Genomic DNA, 21,058 nt, shown 5'->3' on the forward strand with positions numbered 1-21,058 from the left:
GTGACAGCTGAAACAGTTGTTTTTCACATTCTGAGGTGCATTATTGTTCCACCTTTAAGGTGTATAAACACTGCAAAATATAGGGAACTGTACTGCTAAAATCCTGTTTCAGCAGTCCTTGACATAACCTCCTGAACTGACAATTCTGCTAACAAGGTTTTTTTTAATGTAAAGAAAGGGAACAAAGAAAAATATTGTAGCTCATTTGAAATGGTTTTTATTGACTCAAAGAGACCTACTATCTTAAATGTCAGAAAACAGAATTCACCTTTTGTGGAATTTTGCTGATTTTAGCTGGAAGAGAAAAGCTTTTCAGTACAGCTGATTTTGTGACAGAGAAAACAGATCAGCATGAACAAAAGGAATAAGAACTTAAGCAAAACATCAGTTTCTTGCTGTGGTTCATCCTACATGCCCTCTTAGATCCTAGTGAGCTTCCTTCTTTAGTGAAATATCAGTTTAAGATATTGACAAAAGATTTTCATTAAAAATGACACAGTATACACAATATACAGAAGCATCCAAAGAAGACTAACAGCTGTGTGACAGTACAAACATTCAAACCATACAATGGCTATACAACTGTGCATACACAATAGCTATCACACAACTTATATCAAACAGTGCAAGTAATCCATCATGTGAACCCATTCAATGATCATACACATTGAGAAACCTTTTACATAATACTGGAGACTAGCCCAAAGGCTGAGCCATGACAGTCTTCTAGTAGAAACTAGTTCAATACTGACTTAATATTAAGATATAATATTCCGTGAGCTCACAGTTCCTCCTCCCAACTCTCACATAAGAGAGGCAAGGCAGAGAGGAAAGCAGTAGTACACAGCCCCACATGTTTCCCAGCTGTGGTGCAGAGACTGGAAACGTCAAGTCTTAGGCATACATTGTTCTACAAAATTCCCTGCAACATAGGAAAGGGGATGGAAAGACATTCTCATTCAGTAAACCAAATTCAAAGACTACTTACTTTGGGGGAATTGTGACAGTATTTCCTTTAGGTAATGTAAAATTTGCTGATTCTCTTCCTAAAATTGAAGCATTGTATACCAATGGCTTGATACTAGGGTTTTTTATTTGTATCTGTTGAAAAATACAATATTTGTTATTATTCCACCTTTCTGGCCTGCCCTTTCAAAAAAGTTCTGCTTAAAGATCATCTCAGAGACAAGGCAGGAAAAGTTCTTTCCAAGGTAGATACCTGTCCTTTGTACATGCTAACATGACTAACATTACTAGAAGAGCAGAAACTCTAAAACTAGGGCAAGTTCATATGGAATATATGCAAAGTAATCCTGTTATAGGGCAGCCTCTTTTGGCACCACATGAATGCTATTTTAAATATATTTATTTGCTTTGTGCAATATTCTATTGTCATCAGAACATAATGCAAGTGCTGGAAAAGTACTGTCATCACTGATGTCACATGCACTATCTAACAGATTAAATTATTACAGGTGGCTGTGATGTTTGAGTAGCCATGTTCCAGTAAGTACTTCAAATAGCATTTGCCTAACTGTTTGAGGGAATAACTGAGGGGTCCCCCTCATATCAAAATATTGTGCCAGTATATGCAACACATAATAAGTATTCAACTAAGTGGTCTGTATTAAGTATTCCTAGTACATTATCTCAAGTATGTTTTGATTCTCTGTGTAAAATACGTCAAGACTGTTATCCTCCTATTACAGAGAAGTGAGGTTAAGAGAGTGAGGGGCTATTCAGACCACCCCTTTCCTGGCCAGGTCAGGGCCACGGCCTCAATCCAGCCTCTGGAGGGTGCAAAAAAGAAGCCACAAATAGCAGCTCTTTTTGCACCCTCCAAAGGGTGCCATAGCCACAATAGCGCAGCTGTATGGCACCTCTTCAGCACTGCATCATCTGGCTGCAGTGTTGGAGTCGCACCATGATGCTGTGTGCCATCTGGAACTGTGCACGGCATCATGACACCCTGGGGGTGAAGTCAGGGCATCCAGTGTCAGGACGCTGCACCCTGACTCCGCCCACAGGCTGGCACAAAGTGCCGGTCTGTCCAGGACCTGAGTTGGATAGGGCTGACAAGCTATGTCTTTTTATATGTGAGTGTAATTTGAGCCACAAACAAGTGACTTCCAAATTCATACCCCATGTTCCTAATGATTGTATCTTAAAAGCTAACCTAAATACAGGTCAAGTAATCAACTGTATAATTTCTAAAAGAACCAAGTAACAAAATATTAGTAAATATCTGTATCCAAAAAGTATCCAGAGAGAAATTCTACACTGCTATATGTCACAGTGATCAGAGAAGACTAGAGCAAGAAGATGCTTATCACTGACAGCTTTGGGGCATGGGGGCTAATGTGCATGGGGAAGATGTGACTGACAGAGGTGAGGTAGAAGTCCTCAAGATTATCATAAAAGCTCTAGAAACTTTCTGTATTCTGTTCTTTGTTTTCCCATTCCAAAACACTGGAAAACGCAACTGCCATAAAAAGATCAGAATTGTTGCAGGGTTATATGAACAATAATGCTATACAAGTACAAAACCCTTAGACAAACCAGTATGTTATACAGGTTACTGAACATATCAACAAGAAGGTGAGAAAAGAGCATTATAATACGTATTGAAGGTAATTGCAGCTTAATTAACTCCAGTAATGAGGGAAATCCAATTATTTATTGCCGTTACACCTGCAAAACACGATCTTTGATAAGCCATGCCTTCATATTAAGCTTAAAGTTCAAGAACCAGGTTTTTTAATCTCCTTTTTAAGTTGCCTTTTTTTTCTTCCTCTTTCAACCTCAATTTCCTTTTGAAATAAAATTATCTATTATGGTACATATTTGGATTGAGATGCTCACTGAATCTCACTGATCTGTAACCTCTGTTGAGGATTCTTGTCAAAAGATGACAGTTCAGTAAAGGTTTTTTGTCAGACGTATATTGCACTTTATCTTGTCTGAGCCATTCAAAACTTAAAGTAGAAATATCTGTACCTTTCTAAGTACAGTAGCATGCAGTGGACCGGAAAACTCAACAGACTTCTTTGGTAAATACTGAGGAAGCCGCTCATACAAATAGACACAAAGCATAAGCATCAATACTGGATTTGGCTCACAGACGTCAGTAGCCTAATGCAAGAGCAAGAACAAAAGAATATAAGTTCATGTTGTAGATCATTTTTTAAAAATATATGTAAGAGGAAGAATTGTCCTTGGTGAGCTATCATCTTGTCTACTGATTTTTCATACAAAAAGCCACAACAAGAAAAGAGTGTAAATTCTAGATATATATGTAAATTGAAGCTTTCAAAAGCCAAGATACAAGCAGTATAGAGACAAATTTTGTTGAAGAACAAATTTTTACTTTCAGACTGTTGCACTGTACTGCATGACATCTGTAAATAAAAGCAGTATGGAAAATTACTTAAAATATGGGTTAAATCTTTGCTATCACAATGTAATATATGATTGATACTGTAAAAAAACTTCAAAACAAATATTCTAAAATATAATGGATAAAGTTCTCAAGAGACTGATGTAGGATTCCACATACCCATTTCTTCATTGTATTACCCATATCATTTGGGGTTCCTTGATACAGATATGGGATTAGAAATACTGGAGAAACTGTATCATTATTAATCTTATAAAAATATGGTATGACAATATAAATACAATGCATCTTTTTACAATGCAAGACTTTAATTTTATAGAATTTACATCATCCTATAAAGTATTCTCTCCCATTTCTGATCTCATAATCCTACTTACTCATCTGCTGCAATATTACAGTAGACCTGCAAAGGCAGAGATATCATAACCACTCTAGCAAAACAAGTTTATTTTGGTTTTACTGTCACAGTGTCACAAAAGACCAAACTAGCCTTAGCTAAGAAGATAAGACTTCCTAGGATGATACACTGAAATTGGTATTCTACAGTTTATGTGCAACTTGTAAACTAAACCACACAAAAAAAGCAATGCCTATAGGACCAGGTGATGCAATAGGGTGTCTTGATGGTGGAACATGACTGAGATCAATGACACTTGATCATTATGGATGTGATATACAAAATGTCCATTTAAATTAAACTTAAGTCTCCTAACCACATGGCAACAAAGCTATTTCTTGTTTATTTTTAAAACATCTCACCTACAACCTACTGTCATCTTTCAAATAACAAAAATAAAACCTGAGAGTCAACCAAACTACAAAACTATAGACAGAATTTAAATGAAAACAGAAGTAAAATGCCTGTGGGACTCATTCACACTACGCAATTATAGCGCTATTATTCTACTTTAACCACCATGATTTTATCCCACAGGATCCTGGGGCTTGTAGTTTGGAGAGGCACAAGAATTCACTGGCTAGTCATTCTAAATGCCCGTCTATAAAATGACAATCCCAGCATTTCATAGGACCAAAATCTTTTGGTGCCACACAAGAAAAAGCCTCTCTCTTGAATAAACATAGACAAAATCCAGTTATGAGTCCCAGCTAAACTACAAAACCAGTGTGAATCTGGTGGGTCAATACCTATGTAATATCCATTGGGTATTACAGTCAGAGTTAAGCCATAGCATACTTTACCAATTGATAGTGAGGGTTTCACTAAAAAACAATCTTAATATATGAACAGGATGGCATGGGAGTTGGCACCCCTTCAGGTACTTTGTCTCCATTATCATTTAGAACAATTTAGCACCAGTGTCAAGTTAATAAATTAAAATAATAGCATACCATTCCATATAGTTAATGAATTTATTTCCCTGTATATGATGTTGTACAGTAGAAAAGTACAGTCAAAAAAGAAAATTACTCACACACTATTATTAACACCACTTACCAGTATATCTATGTCAAGGTTGATTGCATGTAAGGCATTTACAAGGATCAAGCAGTTGTGAAAATATTGTTCTGACGTTTGGGGATTCGTGTACATATTCACAAAGTGAGTTGAAATCTGCAGATGAGACAAAAATCCAACTCTTTCTGAACATCTAAGTAAACATACTGTGGTCCAGAATTTTGAACAGAAGCCAAACAAGCACTTTTTAACAAATTTGCCTATATATGTAGTTGCTAGGAAAATGAGTAGCATTCACATTGATCTAAAAATATCTAATGATTCTTTTTATTTCTTTCAACACAGAAGCTCATGCTAATAGCAACCTCCATGATACTGTTCTATATCTTTGTACTTCTTCACTGGGGTTCTTCACTTCTTATCTTTTCAAGTTTGAAGGATCACTTCCTTCTCTGTTTGCCACTGTTATGATGACAGAAAATTACTTTATTCTGCATGTGTATGTTCACAGCTGCACTTTCAAGTCACCTGTTGAATCTCATGAACTTTATATGATTTTCTTAGGCAAAGAATATTCAGAGGTGGTTTGCTATTCCTTATACAGTGGACCCTTCCCTTACGCGCAGGGGGGGTCTGTGCAGGGAAAAGGTGTATGTGCTCAAACTCCATTGAAAATAATGGGGGCGCAAGCTTGCGGAGCGGTACAGTGCGCGCAACACAAGCACACACGTCATTGTTTTTTCCCCACACGGCTTCTGTGTAGGCTGGAAGCTGCATATGCCGCACCCACGTATGCCGTGGTGCACTGTACTACTCAGTCAAATTAATGGTCCATTTAGTTATTTTTGCTCTGATCAGCAACAACTCTCTTAAAATCTCAGGTCAGAGCTCATGTTCACAGGGGTCTTTCCAGGGACGTAGCCAAGGGGGGGTTCTGGGGGTCCGGACCCCCCCCCTTCCATTAGAAAAATGAATGGTGTGTGCTGCTGCGCTGCCGCAGCCAAGCCCCATTATAATGGTGGCACTTAGTCTGGACCCCCCCCTTCCTAAAATCCTAGCTACGTCCCTGGTCTTTCAAATGCAGATAATGACAAACATCTATACACAAAACACATGATCCACCAATGAGCTAAGACCCCTTCCCATTTTTCTCTTCTGATCTCTCCAAAACAACATGATAAAGACTTTTAAAATGATTTATGTATTCCTTTTTCTTTTGCTTCATGCTTGGCACCAATCAATTCTAGTAATTCTTGTGCTTTTACATTTTCACAGTGGCTTCATTGTCCCTTTCCTAAAACTAAATTGACTAAATTCAGAGTGCATGGTGCAATAAAAATCTGGCATCAGTGAGTTGGTTTCACTGTGAAATTATTTCACCATGGTCATGACACAAATAAAACAATTAAACAGAACCCATGGTAGGGATTGCAAATTATGATATAGTAATACAATACTAACAATGAACAAGATGGGAACACAAAATGACAATGGGAGAAGTAAAATGAATTTAGTATGGTCAAGCTATATTAGGTAAATAGGTCTTCAGGAAGGGTCTGAAAGACAGAAGCCTTTTTAGTGGAGATGGAAAAAAATGATCCAGACAAAAATAATAAAATGGCAGAAGATGTACAAGGTAGAATGGAAGCATTAAATAAAAAAGACTATTAAAAGAAGGTGAATACAACAAATGAAAGAGAGAGTGCAAAGAATAATTATAGTGAAGATAAAAATCAACAGCTGAAAACATAAACTGATAACAAAATCAGAGCTGTAGTTTGTACAGGTAGATGAGAAGGTATTGTTTCACTTTTATTTAAGATGTGTTGTCCTACTACTACCAACTACCTATTAATACATTGAAAAAAAGATGTTTCCTACAATAAAAATAAATGTTTTCATCAAAATGTTAGAAAAATTCTTACCAAATAAGGGCAATAGCTTGCTACTTGTGCAGCAAGGACAAGTCCATCAAGCAGGTCTCTATCGAAGTTTACTATCCATCTTGTGGGTGGTATATCACCTGTTTGAAATGACATTTTAATGCTTAAGGATCTGTGGTTCTGTTAAACTTCTGCATTTGTCCTTTCAGGAAAATTATATCATGAACATGACCCTTCATTTTAGGTATGCCTACACCATCACAAATATATTAGGTGTTCATCACTTACTAGTAGTTTAATTTCCTTCTATAATATTCCTTCACCAGATTATACCAGTAGGCTTACTGTCATTGGATGTCTCCATTGTCCTGGAGGACAAAGATCACATGATGTTCAATTATATCAGATTCTGCTGATGGATAAAGAGACTGACATGATGTGTATTTAAGTCTATATAAGTATTTATAGATGACAATTTTGATATTAAAAGGGTAAGGGATATATAGACATTATGATTCTTATGTTTTGAGTTTCTCCTGGATAGTAGTTAGAATGATTATACAGAATGATTATACAGAAAGTCAACTACATCTTACTTTTATGTGTACACAGATTGCTCATTAGTACTTAAAGTTTCTAGAAACACTCTTACAAATTTATAATGTGCTGAATTATTTGAAGCTACTTCTATAACAAATGAAATGGTATTTTATTATGTAAATGAAACAACAGATTCCATTAACTAACACACAGCTAAGCTGACTAGTTTTACTTCTGCTTCAGTATGTGTTATCTCAAATTCTGAAAATTATTTGCATTCCTCATGCATTTATGAAGAGTAAATCCTTTAATTAAAACTCCCCATATGTCTTAATTGACAATTATGTTACTCAGTCTTAATAATTAATACATCAGCACTCAGGATATTTACCAACCAACTCTGCATCAACAGCAGACTCATGGGTAAACACCATAATGAATTAAAATGTAACCCAATTTCAGAATATGACCTTGGAAATTTTTAATATTTAAAGTAATTAAAAGGTTTCAGCTGTACTAAAAGACTGAGACAAAGTCAAAGCAACAGTAACAAGTAAGGTAGAGATATTGCAAAAGGGTATTGTAACATCTTTGAGATTAACTGAGAGAAAGTATGTAGCATAAACTTTCACAGACTAAGGTCCAATCCACACTGCAGAAATAATCTAGTTTGACACCACAACTGCGTTGTCTCAGTGGCAGGGAATCCTGGGAATTGTAGCTTATTGTGGCATCAGAGCTCACCAACAGAAACTAAATGCCTCACAAAATTACAGTTCCCAGAATTCCCTAGCACTGAGCATATTTTTTATTATTTAAGACATCTTGTCAATATCATGCCATAACAACTATCATATATAAAAATTTCCATAGATATTTTCATATATATTTCCATTAAAATCCCTTCTTTCCTCCCCCCTCCCCACTCCCTTTGGTCTTCTCTATTCATATTGGATTAAACCTCTTATCAGCACTCTTAAATATTCTTCTCTCTGTACATCACTTTTACCTCGTTACCATCTCTTTCTAAAATCAGAGTTTTTTCCAGTTTTTTATTATCTTACTACCAAACTATTTTGTCCCCTCCCCATCTACATTTCCCTTTTGCTGTTTTTTGTGAATACCACGAAAATGCAAAATCTATGGTATAGTTTTGGGATGACAAATTCAAATGTCTCTCCAAGTCTTTAACATGACAAGTGGTAGTCACTGTCAACCTAAAACTGCCCACGGGGAGTAACTTCATCCCTCTTATTTGACGTCTTCTAACCCTAAAAGACTTTCACAATTTACTAGCAATTTTATATGTTTTTGGTTTATTCACTCTTAATCTATGTATACTGGCCTATGTTATAACTCTATAGAGTTGTTTACACTTACTATAGTAGTACACTTACTACAATACTGTATTTGTTAAAAAATAGAATGAAATGAAAAGTCCACAGCTCATACTGAATGCATTGTTGGCTGAATTTGGCAGTCCCCAAACCCAATGGAGGTGGGATAGCATTCTTGTGCTCTGTATATTTTTGTATTGATCAAAACATACTATGGCCTGTTACAGACTGCCAAAATAAAGCTGCTTCGGGTCTCTTTGGAAGTATGCTGTTTAAATGATGCATGGGTCCTAAGAGTCCAGAGGTCGCGCCAAAGCCACACTCCATTCCTAAGCACTGGAGTGCAGCTTTGGTGCAGCTTCTGGATTCTTAGGATGCATGCATCATTTAAACAGCATACCTCCAAAGAGACCAGAAGCAGCTTTATTTTGGCAATCTGTAACAGGCCTATATTAAAATAACCAGTCAAATCTTGGTTCCTCAAAGGAACTTTTGGAACAAAGGAATTTTGCCCAAAGTCCAATTGCTAATTCTATACAGAATATATCCATTGACTTAATTACTGAATAGTAACCCAAAACCTACATCAGTCCCAATGATTAACTAGGATTTTCATTGGGATTAGCTGAAGGCCTAGACCCAACATTGAGATGCAGCTGCATGGTTGGAGCAATGGACTTTCTTTCCCTTTGATCCTGCCTACAGCTCTTGGTATCATACAAAAAACAGCTAGGGTGACAGTTTCTCAGCCATCTGAAGTAGGTTTTAGGAGCACATGGGGGACCACAGAAGCAGTTACAACATCAGATTTCTCTCACTGGGTTCTAGCCTTACAACTTTACCTGCTCTTGCCCTGAGTTTTAGCAAACCCTTACTCAACTGAGAGATAGGTGGGGAACAACAGATATAGATGATCACTTGAAAAGTGCTGCATAGTTCTGCCATGAACAACGGCCAGTTTGAGCAATGATAATTTATCTTTTGCTTTTAGCCGATCATCAATTGGTAAAGATAACTAGCACTAGCAGAAATATTATTGTTTGCTGTTGTTAACTGCCTTTGAGTCAACCCCAACTCATGCCGATCCTGTGGATAAGACACCTCCAAGAAAACCCTGTTCTCCACTGCTGTGCTTAAGTCTTGTAGATTTATACCCGTGGCTTCCCTAATAGAGTCTATTCATCTAGTGTATGGTCTTCTTCTCTTTCTGCTTCCCTCAATAACGATTTCATTTGGACAGTTGTCCACATATACTGGTATATGTCTGAATTTTTTACCTCAAAGTCCATTCTAATACACTCAGTATACAAAAATGGTAAATTATGGTGTTAATATGAGAGTTTTGGCAGTCTTAAGTAATTTTGAAATTTGAGATATTTTTATATACAAATGGATGTGAGAATTCAGGTGTACCTCTGAATTTCCAGACATTCGCATAAATTATTCAGAATGGACAGCAAATTTTAAAGCATTCAAAATAAGATGGATAACACATACACACATAATATATTATTTAAAATGATGTTAAGTAGGTTTTACTATAACCCTAGGTTATAGGGTTTTACATACTTATACCTTCTCTTCTATTGAATATAAAAATAGCTACTACATTAATACACAAAGTAGTACGGTATATAAATTATGGCACAGATGTCACTTGGCACTTAAAGATTATCTGTCTGTCTTTTAAAGTGCAAGATGTTGAAGCTATAATTAAGCCTTCCATTAGTGATCCAAATACTATACTGCCTACTGTAACAAAGTAACCAGTAAGCCATCAAGAAAAAAAAGTACACTTATCCCTCCACATTCATTAGGGTTTGGGGCAGAAGACCCCCATGAATATGAAAAAACCACAAATAACAAAAACACCATGTTTTTACCTGAGAGGACACCTCTCTAGGAATCTCTAGGTCCTCCTGCACAACTCTGTGGTCACCGTCCGACAGACACTGACTACAGAACTGCGCTGGAGGAGCTACAAAGGCCTAGCAGAGTGTTCTTTCTAAGAATCTCTAGGACTTTCAGTGCAACTTTTAGTTAAAGTGGACCATAGAGATGCACTGGAGGACTTAAATATTCCTAGAGAGAACATATTAATTGAATCCATGAATAATCAAATCCACAAATATGGAGGGATGAGTGTATATACAAGATCAAACCTACAACCTTTTACTTAACCTAGTTTCTCAATGGCAGTCAGTGCAAAGATTTTATTTCAGTGTTAGGCTCATGCTTACACTCTTGGAACCAAAGGTACTGTTTGTTCCAAACTGTTAAACACCAAGGAATTTATCTAAAATGCTTGAATTCCAGGATGAATTAATACTGAATTGGTTTTAAGGAGGTTCTACAGATGACAGTTCTGTTTATCTGTTATTCCCTACACACACTTATTCTCAAGTGTTAGGCAAAGAATAGTGAACAATACAGGCAAAACCAGTGACCATTAGAGTCATCAAACTAGATTTGGAGGAAACCAGTGCCTGAAAGGAGGTTTGAAGGATTTCAGACATTACAGAGGCTGCCAAAACTTCCACATGATGAAGGTTTCACAAAGTTCCTATTATCTAAGTGGCATGGGCATATAATATGCAAGTACGCATACCATCATCAACCATCACACAGACATGCAGAGTTTCATCTTTAAGCAGAGCGTAACCTCATTTAGCACAGGCTGAATCCCTGTTCTCTGATCTGCCTCAATCTTGTCTGGATTAAGTTTCCATTTGTTCATTTTGACATCCAGCCCATTACTGGTGATAGGCACTCCTTTAGAAATGAAACAGGTTCCTTGGACTGAGTACAGTCGGCCCTCGGTATCCGCAGACTTGTCATCCACAGATGCCAAGCTCGTGCTGTCCCCAGTGGCAGCACGTGCACATGGTCATGCCATTAGGGACAGCCCCTGTTGTTCTGTGGCAGCACATGCATGCAGCCACACTGTCATTAAGTTTCATAATCCCCAATGATTTCACAGGTGCATGCATGCACCACCATGGAACAATGGGGGCTATCCCTAATGGTGGTGCAGCCGCATGCACACAGTACCGTTTCTGTTCTCTTTTAGCATTTTGCCGGGTCACTTTGGAGGTATGCTGTTTAAATGATGCATGCATCCTAAGAGGCTGGAAGCCACGCCAAAGCCAAACTCCCGTCCTAAGGACTGGAGCACAGCTTTGGCGCCCCTTCTGGCCTCTTAAGATGTGTGTGTCATTTAAACAGCATACCTCCAAAGTAACCCGAAGCAGCTTTATTTTGGCCTGTCTGTAAGGGGCCTTAGTCTTGAGACCCAAGCAGACTACATGTCTGGGTAGTGATTAAGTGTGAGGTGAGGTGAGGTGAGGTGAGGTGAAAGAGGACATATACCACTCAAGCCTAGGAATGGAAGACAATAATCTCACTAGACCCTTAGTTTCTAGTGAGAGTTCAAACCCATTTTTTTCTAGGACCTACTCGTTTGTCTTTTTAGCAGACCACAATATCTGTAAAACTCGAGTATCTGTAGAAGTACCACAGAAAGATAATATTAAGGAGGGTCATTGCATCTGCTGTAATTTAAAAAACTGAAGCTGTTAATTAAAAAGGGGTATTTCAAAAGTTTCAAATACTAGCCATAATCATTCTGAAAATTTACTATATGTGAATCACGAACTCTGTGCTAATTCTGAATCAGATATACCAATGCTATATTATTTGCTTATGTATTAATTTCATGCCAGAAGAATATTTAACACATTATTTTAAATGTTAATACTCTTCTAACTCAGACTATTTTAATCTAACTACTAAAGGATCAAATTCAGCATTGCAGTCACAATCAGTTCCACAGGAAGAATTGCACTGGCATTCATAGCTTTCAGTGTGTAATAAAATAACTAAAATCTGAATAGTAAATGGTACTTTTACAAAGGTGAATAAGTCATGCAATTGACTTTAAAGAGCTCTTTTCAAAGGATGCCTTGGTTCTTTGAGAAGTTGAAAACCCTATTTTAGCAAAAGCCATTTGCTTCCCGCAGAAATGTCCAAACTATTCAATTTATAGTTGACATTAAAAATGCTTTTTTTCTGCAGGAAATATGAAAAAATTATGGGGAAGCAATCCATTATATCTTCATACAGTGGTCCTTTCTCTTACGCAGGGGATCCGTTCTGGACCCCCCCCCCCCCCCCATGTATGTTTGAGCCCCATTAGAAGTAATGGGGCTTGTGCCCGCAGTGGCGCACGTGCATCATGGGTGCACACACCTTTACTCCTTCCAGTGCGGCTTTCAGAATATGCTGAAAGCCACGTATAATGCGCCCACGTATGAGGCGGCTGCACTGTATTTCAATATCTGGGCAAATTAAATTGTGTTATGACTAACTCTAAACTTATTATAAAACTGTCTTAGAAGATCAACAGGACAATTGCAAGTGAAAAAAACTTTACAATAAATCTTTTCCATGCACGGTTTGTAAGAAGAACTCTGTCTAACAAATTTGTTGATTTTCCCCCCACCTTTGTTGCACTCTTTCCACACAACTTTTCGCATCTTCTCAAAATGTCTGTTCATCCAAGCAAGTAGAATTCTTTCAGATGAAGAATATATATTACTAGACAAAGGATCCGAAGTAATTTTGGGAATATTTTCTATGTCTTCTGAATTTCTGTGGCTGTTGTTCTCAAGAGAAGAGACACGTTGGAGAACTAAAATCTGAAACAGACATTGTTTCTTCTATAAAACCAACATTTAAAAATGTAACAGCCCAAATAAGGGGAGGTTTAACTAGAATCACAGTGAATTCAATAGTGGTTGTTCCCTAGACTCCTTAAAAAAGGTAAAGGTAGTCCCTTGACATGAATGTCTAGTCATAACCAACAGTAGGGGATGGTGCTCATCTCCATTACTAAGTCAAAGAGCCAGCATTGTCTGAAGATAACTCCGATGGTTATGTGGCCAGCATGACTGCACCAAACGTTGTTACCTTCCCACCAAAGTGAAACCTATTTATCTACTTGCATTTGTACGCTTTTGAACTGCTAGGTTGGCAGAAGCTGGGACTAGTGATAGCAACTCACCCCATCATGTAGAACTCAGGCCTTGAACTGCCAACCTTCTGATCTTTCGATCATCATAATTGGTGTCTTAACCACTAAGCCACTGCAACTTAATTCAAATTAACTTCAAATTAATTAACTTACTTCAAATTAATTGCCAGTTCTTCTAATGTAAGAAGATCAATATTTTCCTCCCATTACCAATGTGTGACTCATAAGGACCCTATGCATTTCTATTAGTACTAAGTAACGAGGAGGTGGGTGTGAATTTTCAAACCATCATATATTATTTCTTCTCTCCATTGGGCTTCGTACAGGTTGAGGGTTTCTAGCATTTGAAACATTCTAACCTAGAAGTAAGAAAAGTATGCCCCAATGGTCCCCATCAACTCCCAAGACTTTTTTTGTGAGCCCTCTAGAGTCCCCATGCCTATCTGCAATACTGGGTATCAGAAAATTGCCCTAAATTGGCCAGTAGTGTTTCCTAAAGTGGCGCCCCTGCTCGTGGTGTCACTTGGTGTGGGGGCCGGGCTTTCCTGGGCTCAGCCTTTCTCCTTGCAATAGCAAGAAGCAAGTCTGAACATCCATGCACATCTCCCGCTCCTCCTTGCCATGGCCCAGGTTGCCTCTGAAGAGAATGGGGCCATGGTAAAGAGCAAGGCCAACCGCATGCACCCCCTTGCATATCAGAGAATGAGGCCACAGAAGGACACCCTTCTGAGGTGTCACCTGGTGCACAACACACACCCTGCACATCCCTAGTGGCACCACTGATTTCCAAAAGCCTCTAGGAGGTTCTTTGGACAGTTTTACTGCACTGAGAGCCTTTTGCAACTCTTTGCCAATAATAATAATAATAATAATAATAATAATAATAATAATACAACATTTTATTTCTTTCCCACCTCTCCTCAAGGTTTGAGGCAAACAACAGCATATTAAAATACAAAACACAATTAAAAACACATAAACCCATAGTTAAAATACAGTACTATAAAAACCATTAAAATGCACTCAGTAAAGTTGTTTTTGTGTGCCTCCAAGTCATTTTTTTACTTATGGCAACTAATGCAAATTGATCATGGGGTTTTCTTTGTAAGATTTTTCAGAAGGGGTCTTCTTCTGAGGCTATGAGAGTGTGACTTGCCTAAGGTCATCCAGTGGATTTCCATGGTTGAAAACCCTGGTGACCAGAGTCACAGTCACTATCTGAGTGAAACCACTGCATGGCACTGGTTCCCACATATACAAATTGAAAATAGATGATTTAAAATTGACCAGGTAGGCCTGCCAGAAGAGATATGTTTTTAATGCTGTTTTAAATGCAGTCAGCATTTTCAGCTGTCATATCTTCTCCCTGTCACATTTTCTCTGGCAGCACATTCCACAATCTGGGGGAAGCAGACAAAAAGATTCTCTGTTGCCAGTCTAGTCCTGGCCTGCTGGAGCATTTCCCAGAGGACCTTCTTTTTCTATTGGATGGTGCAGAACATTTATGGACATTTAATAAAAAGGTGAAAGGTCTAGAAACCATGTCCTATGAGGAACAACTTAAGGAGCTGGGGATGTTTAGCCTGGAGAAGAGAAGGATAAGAGGTGATATGATAGCCCTGTTTAAATACTTGAAGGGATGCCATACTGAGGAGGGAGCTGACTTGTTTTCACTTGCTCCAGAGACTAGGACCCGGAGCAATGGATGCAAGCTACAAGAAAAGATATTCCACCTCAACATTAGGAAGAACTTCCTGACAGTAAGGGCTGTCCGACAGTGGAATAAACTCCCTCGGAGTGTAATGGAGTCTCCTTCCTTGGAGGTCTTTAAACAGAGGCTAGATGGCCATCTGTCAGAGATGATTTGATTTGGATTCCTGCATGGCAGGGGGTTGGACTAGATGGCCCTTGCAGTCTCTTCCAACTCCATTATTCTATGATTCTATGATTCTTTCTTAGTTAAAATGCATTGCCTCGGCACTCTTTTGCCTTCCCTAGAATTTTGATGAACTCCCTGAAAGCCTCCAACTGTCCTCCTGTTAATTATGTCAAGATCTAGGCACTTGTTCCACACTGCAAGCAGTCTGACATCTTGAAGAGTAGAGACAGGTCACGAGAAGAAAGAGATTCCCCACAGCAGAAGGCTAAAATAATCTCAGTTGCCCACTTTTCTTAGGGGCTTACATTCAAAATACTGGAAATATGTAGAGATGCATGTTTGGAGCCAATGTTTTAATATTAGCAAAGTTATTGATTCACAATATGTCAGGCATTGAACCTGCCTTCAAGCTAGGATCTGAAACAACAAGTTGAAGCCAACTGGCTACCTGTCATTCATCAATACCTCTGAATACAGCAGTATTAGAATTGTTGCATCTCCTCAAAAGGCTCCCTCATGAAAGACTTAGCAGTTGGGATGCCTCAGGGTTTCTGAACCATGAAGAAATATGTTAATGTATGATACTGACTGCTGACACATGGGAAACAAAAGGAGACAAGCAGTTCTGAATGATGGTTTCCTCTGTACATATGGAAGTCCAAACTACAGTGCAAGCTTTCTTCTATGGTTAGCATAAAATATGGCTTCCCCTTATGCCTGAAGCCAGCAAAGCAAAGCAAAGCAAATACAACAAAGACATATTCATCTTACCTTATATATCTGAAGTAGCACATCTGTCCATGCCCGCTTGCTCATGGCCTCAAATAGATAGTCATCCAAAACATACATATAATTGTCATCGGGATCATATTTCTGAACCTTCAGATCAAGTTGAAACATTTGTGATTTATATTTTAATTTCATAATAATGTGTATTGTAGTAAAACTCTAGCTACTAACATAATACTCAATGAACAATAGGTTAATTCAGAAAATCCTATGCACAAACTTTTATATGCACAATCTGCTGCAATTCAATCAAAACATACTTCAACACTGAGTGGTCTATTAGTAAGTTCTCATCTAGGAACTGGCTAGTCTGTGCTGTGTCTCCAACCAGACCATCCTGTGCAATCTTGTTCATTATATCTGATTATTATTATTATTATTATTATTATTATTAATCAAAAAGTATGAGACATTAAATCATGATGATCATTTATAAAGAACTCACAAGCAAGATAAGAAACTGTGGCATGTACAGCACATTTGATCCCACCCCACCCCAAATGACCAGGCAAATTGGACAACCAAGATTAGTATATAGTCAGGAATCACCAGAAGAACACATAGAGTTAGTACAGCTTCTGAAGTTGAGTCATCCTATAAATAAAAAAGGCTGTGTGTAATCTATCCTAAACAAACTTAATTGGGAGTAAGCTCCACTGAACCCAGGAGCCACATTATATTTCTAAGAATCTTCATATTTAAGGATGTTTGAATGATAATGGATGAAAAACGTAATTTGTTCTCCCTCTGTCCATACCCTACACCTGATTCACTATACCTCAGACTTGGCAATATATATGCTTTGGCATTTTCTTTTGACAATATTGTGACATAACCCTGATCTTTTAACATATCTCCATAGCTTTTTCTTGTAAAGTAGTGAAGTAGGGGGAGGGATGGGATGGGAAATCTTATAGGCACCTTTGCATTCACTTAATAGGGCCTTACATGTATTTTTATTTACTTGATATATTATTTTGTAACACTGATTTAGCATTTTGCCACTGCTTTCACAGTAATCAGGTTGTTTTCTGCTTTGTTGGTGGTCATTATTTTAATAATGTACCTAATAGCAGGCAGTATTAATAATGACCTGCTGCCAATGTTTAGCTTCCCACTGCAATTTACAAACACCTCTAGTAATGCTGCTGAAGTTGAGCCATCCCATAAACAAAAAGGCTAATGGTTTCAGTGTCCCTGGTGTCCTGAAATAATCCTTATGAAAAGGCATAAATAAAAATAAAGTAAAAAAATTACCTTCACCATAATCTGTAACTGTGTCCATTTCTTATAATCTTCAAAGTCAAGAAGAAACTCTGGCAAAATGTGAGAAAGGGATGCACCTTGCCCTCTAAAATAAGAATAGAAACCATAAAAATAAAGAAGAAATTATAAATGAAATCCTAGAAAGGAATGGTCCTTTCTCTCACTCTGTACTGAGATGCTGTATTCATAATTGGCTTTTTCTATGATAGTACATTTTAAATACACAGTATGACAATCTTCAAATGAAATCCCTTAATAGTGGTATTGATAGCTGTCTGAAATCCTTACATAATTACCAATGTAAAAGCATACATGACTGGTTCGTATTCACAATCATATATGTATGTATTTGCAAGTTAGATAGTCCCCCAATCCCCACTTACTGGGCAGCAGCTGCTGTGGGGCCTGTTCCCCTCTTGACTGGGAAGCAGCTGACTAATGTTCCCATCCACTCCACCAGAAGCTGTCTTTGGTATGGGGAGGAACTTAGACAGCTACCATGCTTCTACTAGTCACACCAGGGATTGCTCATAGGAAGGGATCAGAACATCAGTTTCTGCTTCCTGATCAACAGGGGAAGAGAGACTCACTCATAACTCCTGCTGCCCAGTAAGTGGAGGATTGGGGAACTTGCAAAATTGTGAATTCCAGCCATTTTCTTTTTCCTGTCTTCTCAGATAATCAAAAGAGGCACTGTTCCCTAACAGAGGCTATGAAAAGGTTGATACACTGGCAATGGAACTCAAAACCCTGAAAGATTTGGTTGGCTCTTCCCTCGTGCTAGTTAGGCACTAAATGAAAACCTATATGAGAAACAGAATTGTGTACATTTTTACTCAAAAGTAAGCCTTACTAACTTCAGTAGAACTTACTCTCAAGTAACTGATTACGGTATATGATTGCAGATCTACAGTCTGACCATTAAAACAACAAACATTCTGCCTATTTCTGTGTCTATTTTCTTTTTTTAAAAAAATCTATCTATACTTTTGTGTGTGCAAGTATTATATGTCTGTTTTTCAATAATTCTCATTTGAGCTGCCTTGAGTGTCTCAGTGATATTGTTTGTAAATAAAAGGGAAGAAAGGATAAAAAAGGAAGAAACAGAGCTTTGCTAAAGTGTTTGGCGCACACACGCGCGCGCACACACACACACCTTTCATTTTTTGTTATGTTATAATCTGGAATGTAACATTTCATTATGTTAAAACCTGGAACTGAAATGGATTTGACTGCCATCATTACCATTTGATGGAGACAATGTTGTGAAGGAGTAAAAAAAATTTTATTGTGGCACAAGAGTGAAGTGAACAAAAACAAATGAGCACTTGTTGCTAGCGTAGGTATTTACCAATTTTTTATTTTTTTTTGTAACATGCTGTCTCAAAAAGTAGCACAGATTGTTAAATGAAGTTCACCTGTATGCAGTATCAGTGGCACATATTTCAGATTGAAAATATCAGTTTCTGGAAAGTCCCAGAGTTTGATGGAAAGTATATCAAAACAAACAGCATCATGAAGGCCAAGAAGCTATCAAAACAAGTACAAGATAAAGTTGTGCAAAAATCCCAATCAGGGTTGGATTATTTTTAAAAATTCCAAAATATGAACATCCCTGATTATGATAAAATGGAAATAATATAGCTGAACCACAGTTCTGGTTAGAAAAAAAAACTATTGCCAATGAGGAAAGAAGGTTATCTTTCAGAGAACCAGAAGCCAGTGCTAACACTGAAGGAGCTGGGTAGATCCACAGCTGAGACAATGCAACAATTGTCATCCGTGAGACAATTATCACCCAGACACTTCATGAAGTTGGGCCTTATAAAAGAGTAGTGAGAAGAAAGCCATTGCTGAAAGAGACCTATATCAAAGCCCATTTAAAGTTTGCAAAGGAGTATTTGGGGCCATAGCACACATATGGACAAAGGTTTGCTGGTCTAATGAGATCATAACTGAATCTTTAGCTTTGTCACAAAAAGCTATGTATAGTTCTGTATAGCTATGTATAGTTCTCATTGTCCTGAGAACATCATCCTCATGGTGAAGTATGGTAGTGCCAGTAACATGATGTGGGGATGCTTTTCCTCAGCAGGGAGTGGGAAACTGGTCACAACTGAAACCAAGATGAATGGAGCTAAATAAAGGGCAATTCTAGGGGAAACCCTGTTTCTGTTTGCAAAGAACCTTGGTCTCAGATGGTGGTTCTCTTTCCAGTAGGGCATTGACCCTAAACATACAGCAAAAGATGTATGGCTGAAAAACAAGAACATGGGTGTCTTAAATTTGTCCAATCAAAGCCCAGACATTAATGTGATTGTGAATCTGTGGCAAAATATAGATGCTGTTTATCAATAGTCTCCATCGAGCCTGACAGAACTGAAGTAATTTTGTCAAGACGCATGTGCAAAAATTGCAGGATCCAGATGTGTAAAGTAGACAGAGACAGAAGACCCATAGCTGTAACTGCTGCCAAAGGTGTTTCTATCAAGTCAGTAGGGTGAATATTTATGCAACTAACAAGTACCAGTTTATAAATAATTATATTATTTCTGCAACTCAGCTCAAAATTTACTTATATGGGGTAAAAAAGTAGTCTTTCATGTACCTGGTTACCTTCAGCAAAGTTATGGTGCCACTTACCTAGTCCAGGCTAAATCTAAACTAATGCAATAGTCTAGTCCAGTATAAATGTAGTCATGATTACAGCCATAAACAGATAAACAACACGTTTTCAGTGTGTGGGACAGGTTTTGTGGCTGCTTTGTTTTTTGATGATGTATTTGCAAACTGGTGTAAGAACTGCAGTAATAGATTTTATTGCAGAAAAATGGGTCAAAATCTGTTTTTAGAATTAGTCATTCCCTTTCCATCTGTTCAATGAACTCAGAGACTACTATTCATTAAACTAATCTCATGACAAATTTAAGAAATCGCAATAGCTTTTAATATATTTTATTAGCTGTAGTAAGACGTTACTCATTTTGCGCATGCAGACTTCTTTGTTTAACAAAGCAGATACATTATTCTTCCAAAAGGAATTGCTTAAATGTCCTATTCCTCTGTCTTACCCAGTCAGCAATCACAGTCAAAATTAAACATCCTTATCAGCAGTTCCAGCCAGGGTCATTTTGCAATTTAGTTCATGGCCAGTGGAATTTATATTTGAGTGAAACTTGAGGTAATGAGCCAATTTTATTAACTATATTGGGCAATTTCTATAGCAAACCAACTTTAATGTGAGCCATAGTGGCCTATGTTTAATGCTAGAAGTTTAACATACTGCCTTCATGGTAAAATAGTTCTTCCATATTTAGGATCAGAACAACACAATACAAATCATACATAACCACAGAAAGCAATGAATTCATAGACAAAAATAATGCTGCACATACCACTGTTACTCGCAATTAAATACACCATGGTGCTGTAATCTGCCTGCAGCATTATTATGTTACAAATATCTGATAAAAATACTGGTATGAAAGTTTTGCAGTCTTTTTAATAACAGCTGCCAT

General features: G+C 37.7%; 1 protein-coding gene across 1 annotated transcript in view; it reads right to left on the bottom strand.

The window, feature by feature from the left end:
* The window catches only part of CFAP47 (cilia and flagella associated protein 47), a 343,409-nt gene that overhangs the window by 217,280 nt on the left and 105,071 nt on the right, over nt 1-21,058 (bottom strand). Inside the window, exons 31-37 of the mRNA XM_089508424.1 lie at nt 17,532-17,625; nt 16,257-16,364; nt 13,076-13,271; nt 6,740-6,837; nt 4,854-4,970; nt 2,998-3,132; nt 989-1,101 (exon numbers count right to left, since the gene is read on the bottom strand). Coding sequence (XP_089364550.1) covers nt 989-1,101; nt 2,998-3,132; nt 4,854-4,970; nt 6,740-6,837; nt 13,076-13,271; nt 16,257-16,364; nt 17,532-17,625 — 861 coding nt within the window. The remainder of the gene's footprint in view (nt 1-988; nt 1,102-2,997; nt 3,133-4,853; nt 4,971-6,739; nt 6,838-13,075; nt 13,272-16,256; nt 16,365-17,531; nt 17,626-21,058) is intronic.

This window comes from Sceloporus occidentalis, unplaced genomic scaffold (assembly GCF_023333645.1).
Source record: "Sceloporus occidentalis isolate IW3139 unplaced genomic scaffold, rSceOcc1.0.p SCAF_2, whole genome shotgun sequence".
Lineage (NCBI taxonomy): Eukaryota > Metazoa > Chordata > Lepidosauria > Squamata > Phrynosomatidae > Sceloporus > Sceloporus occidentalis.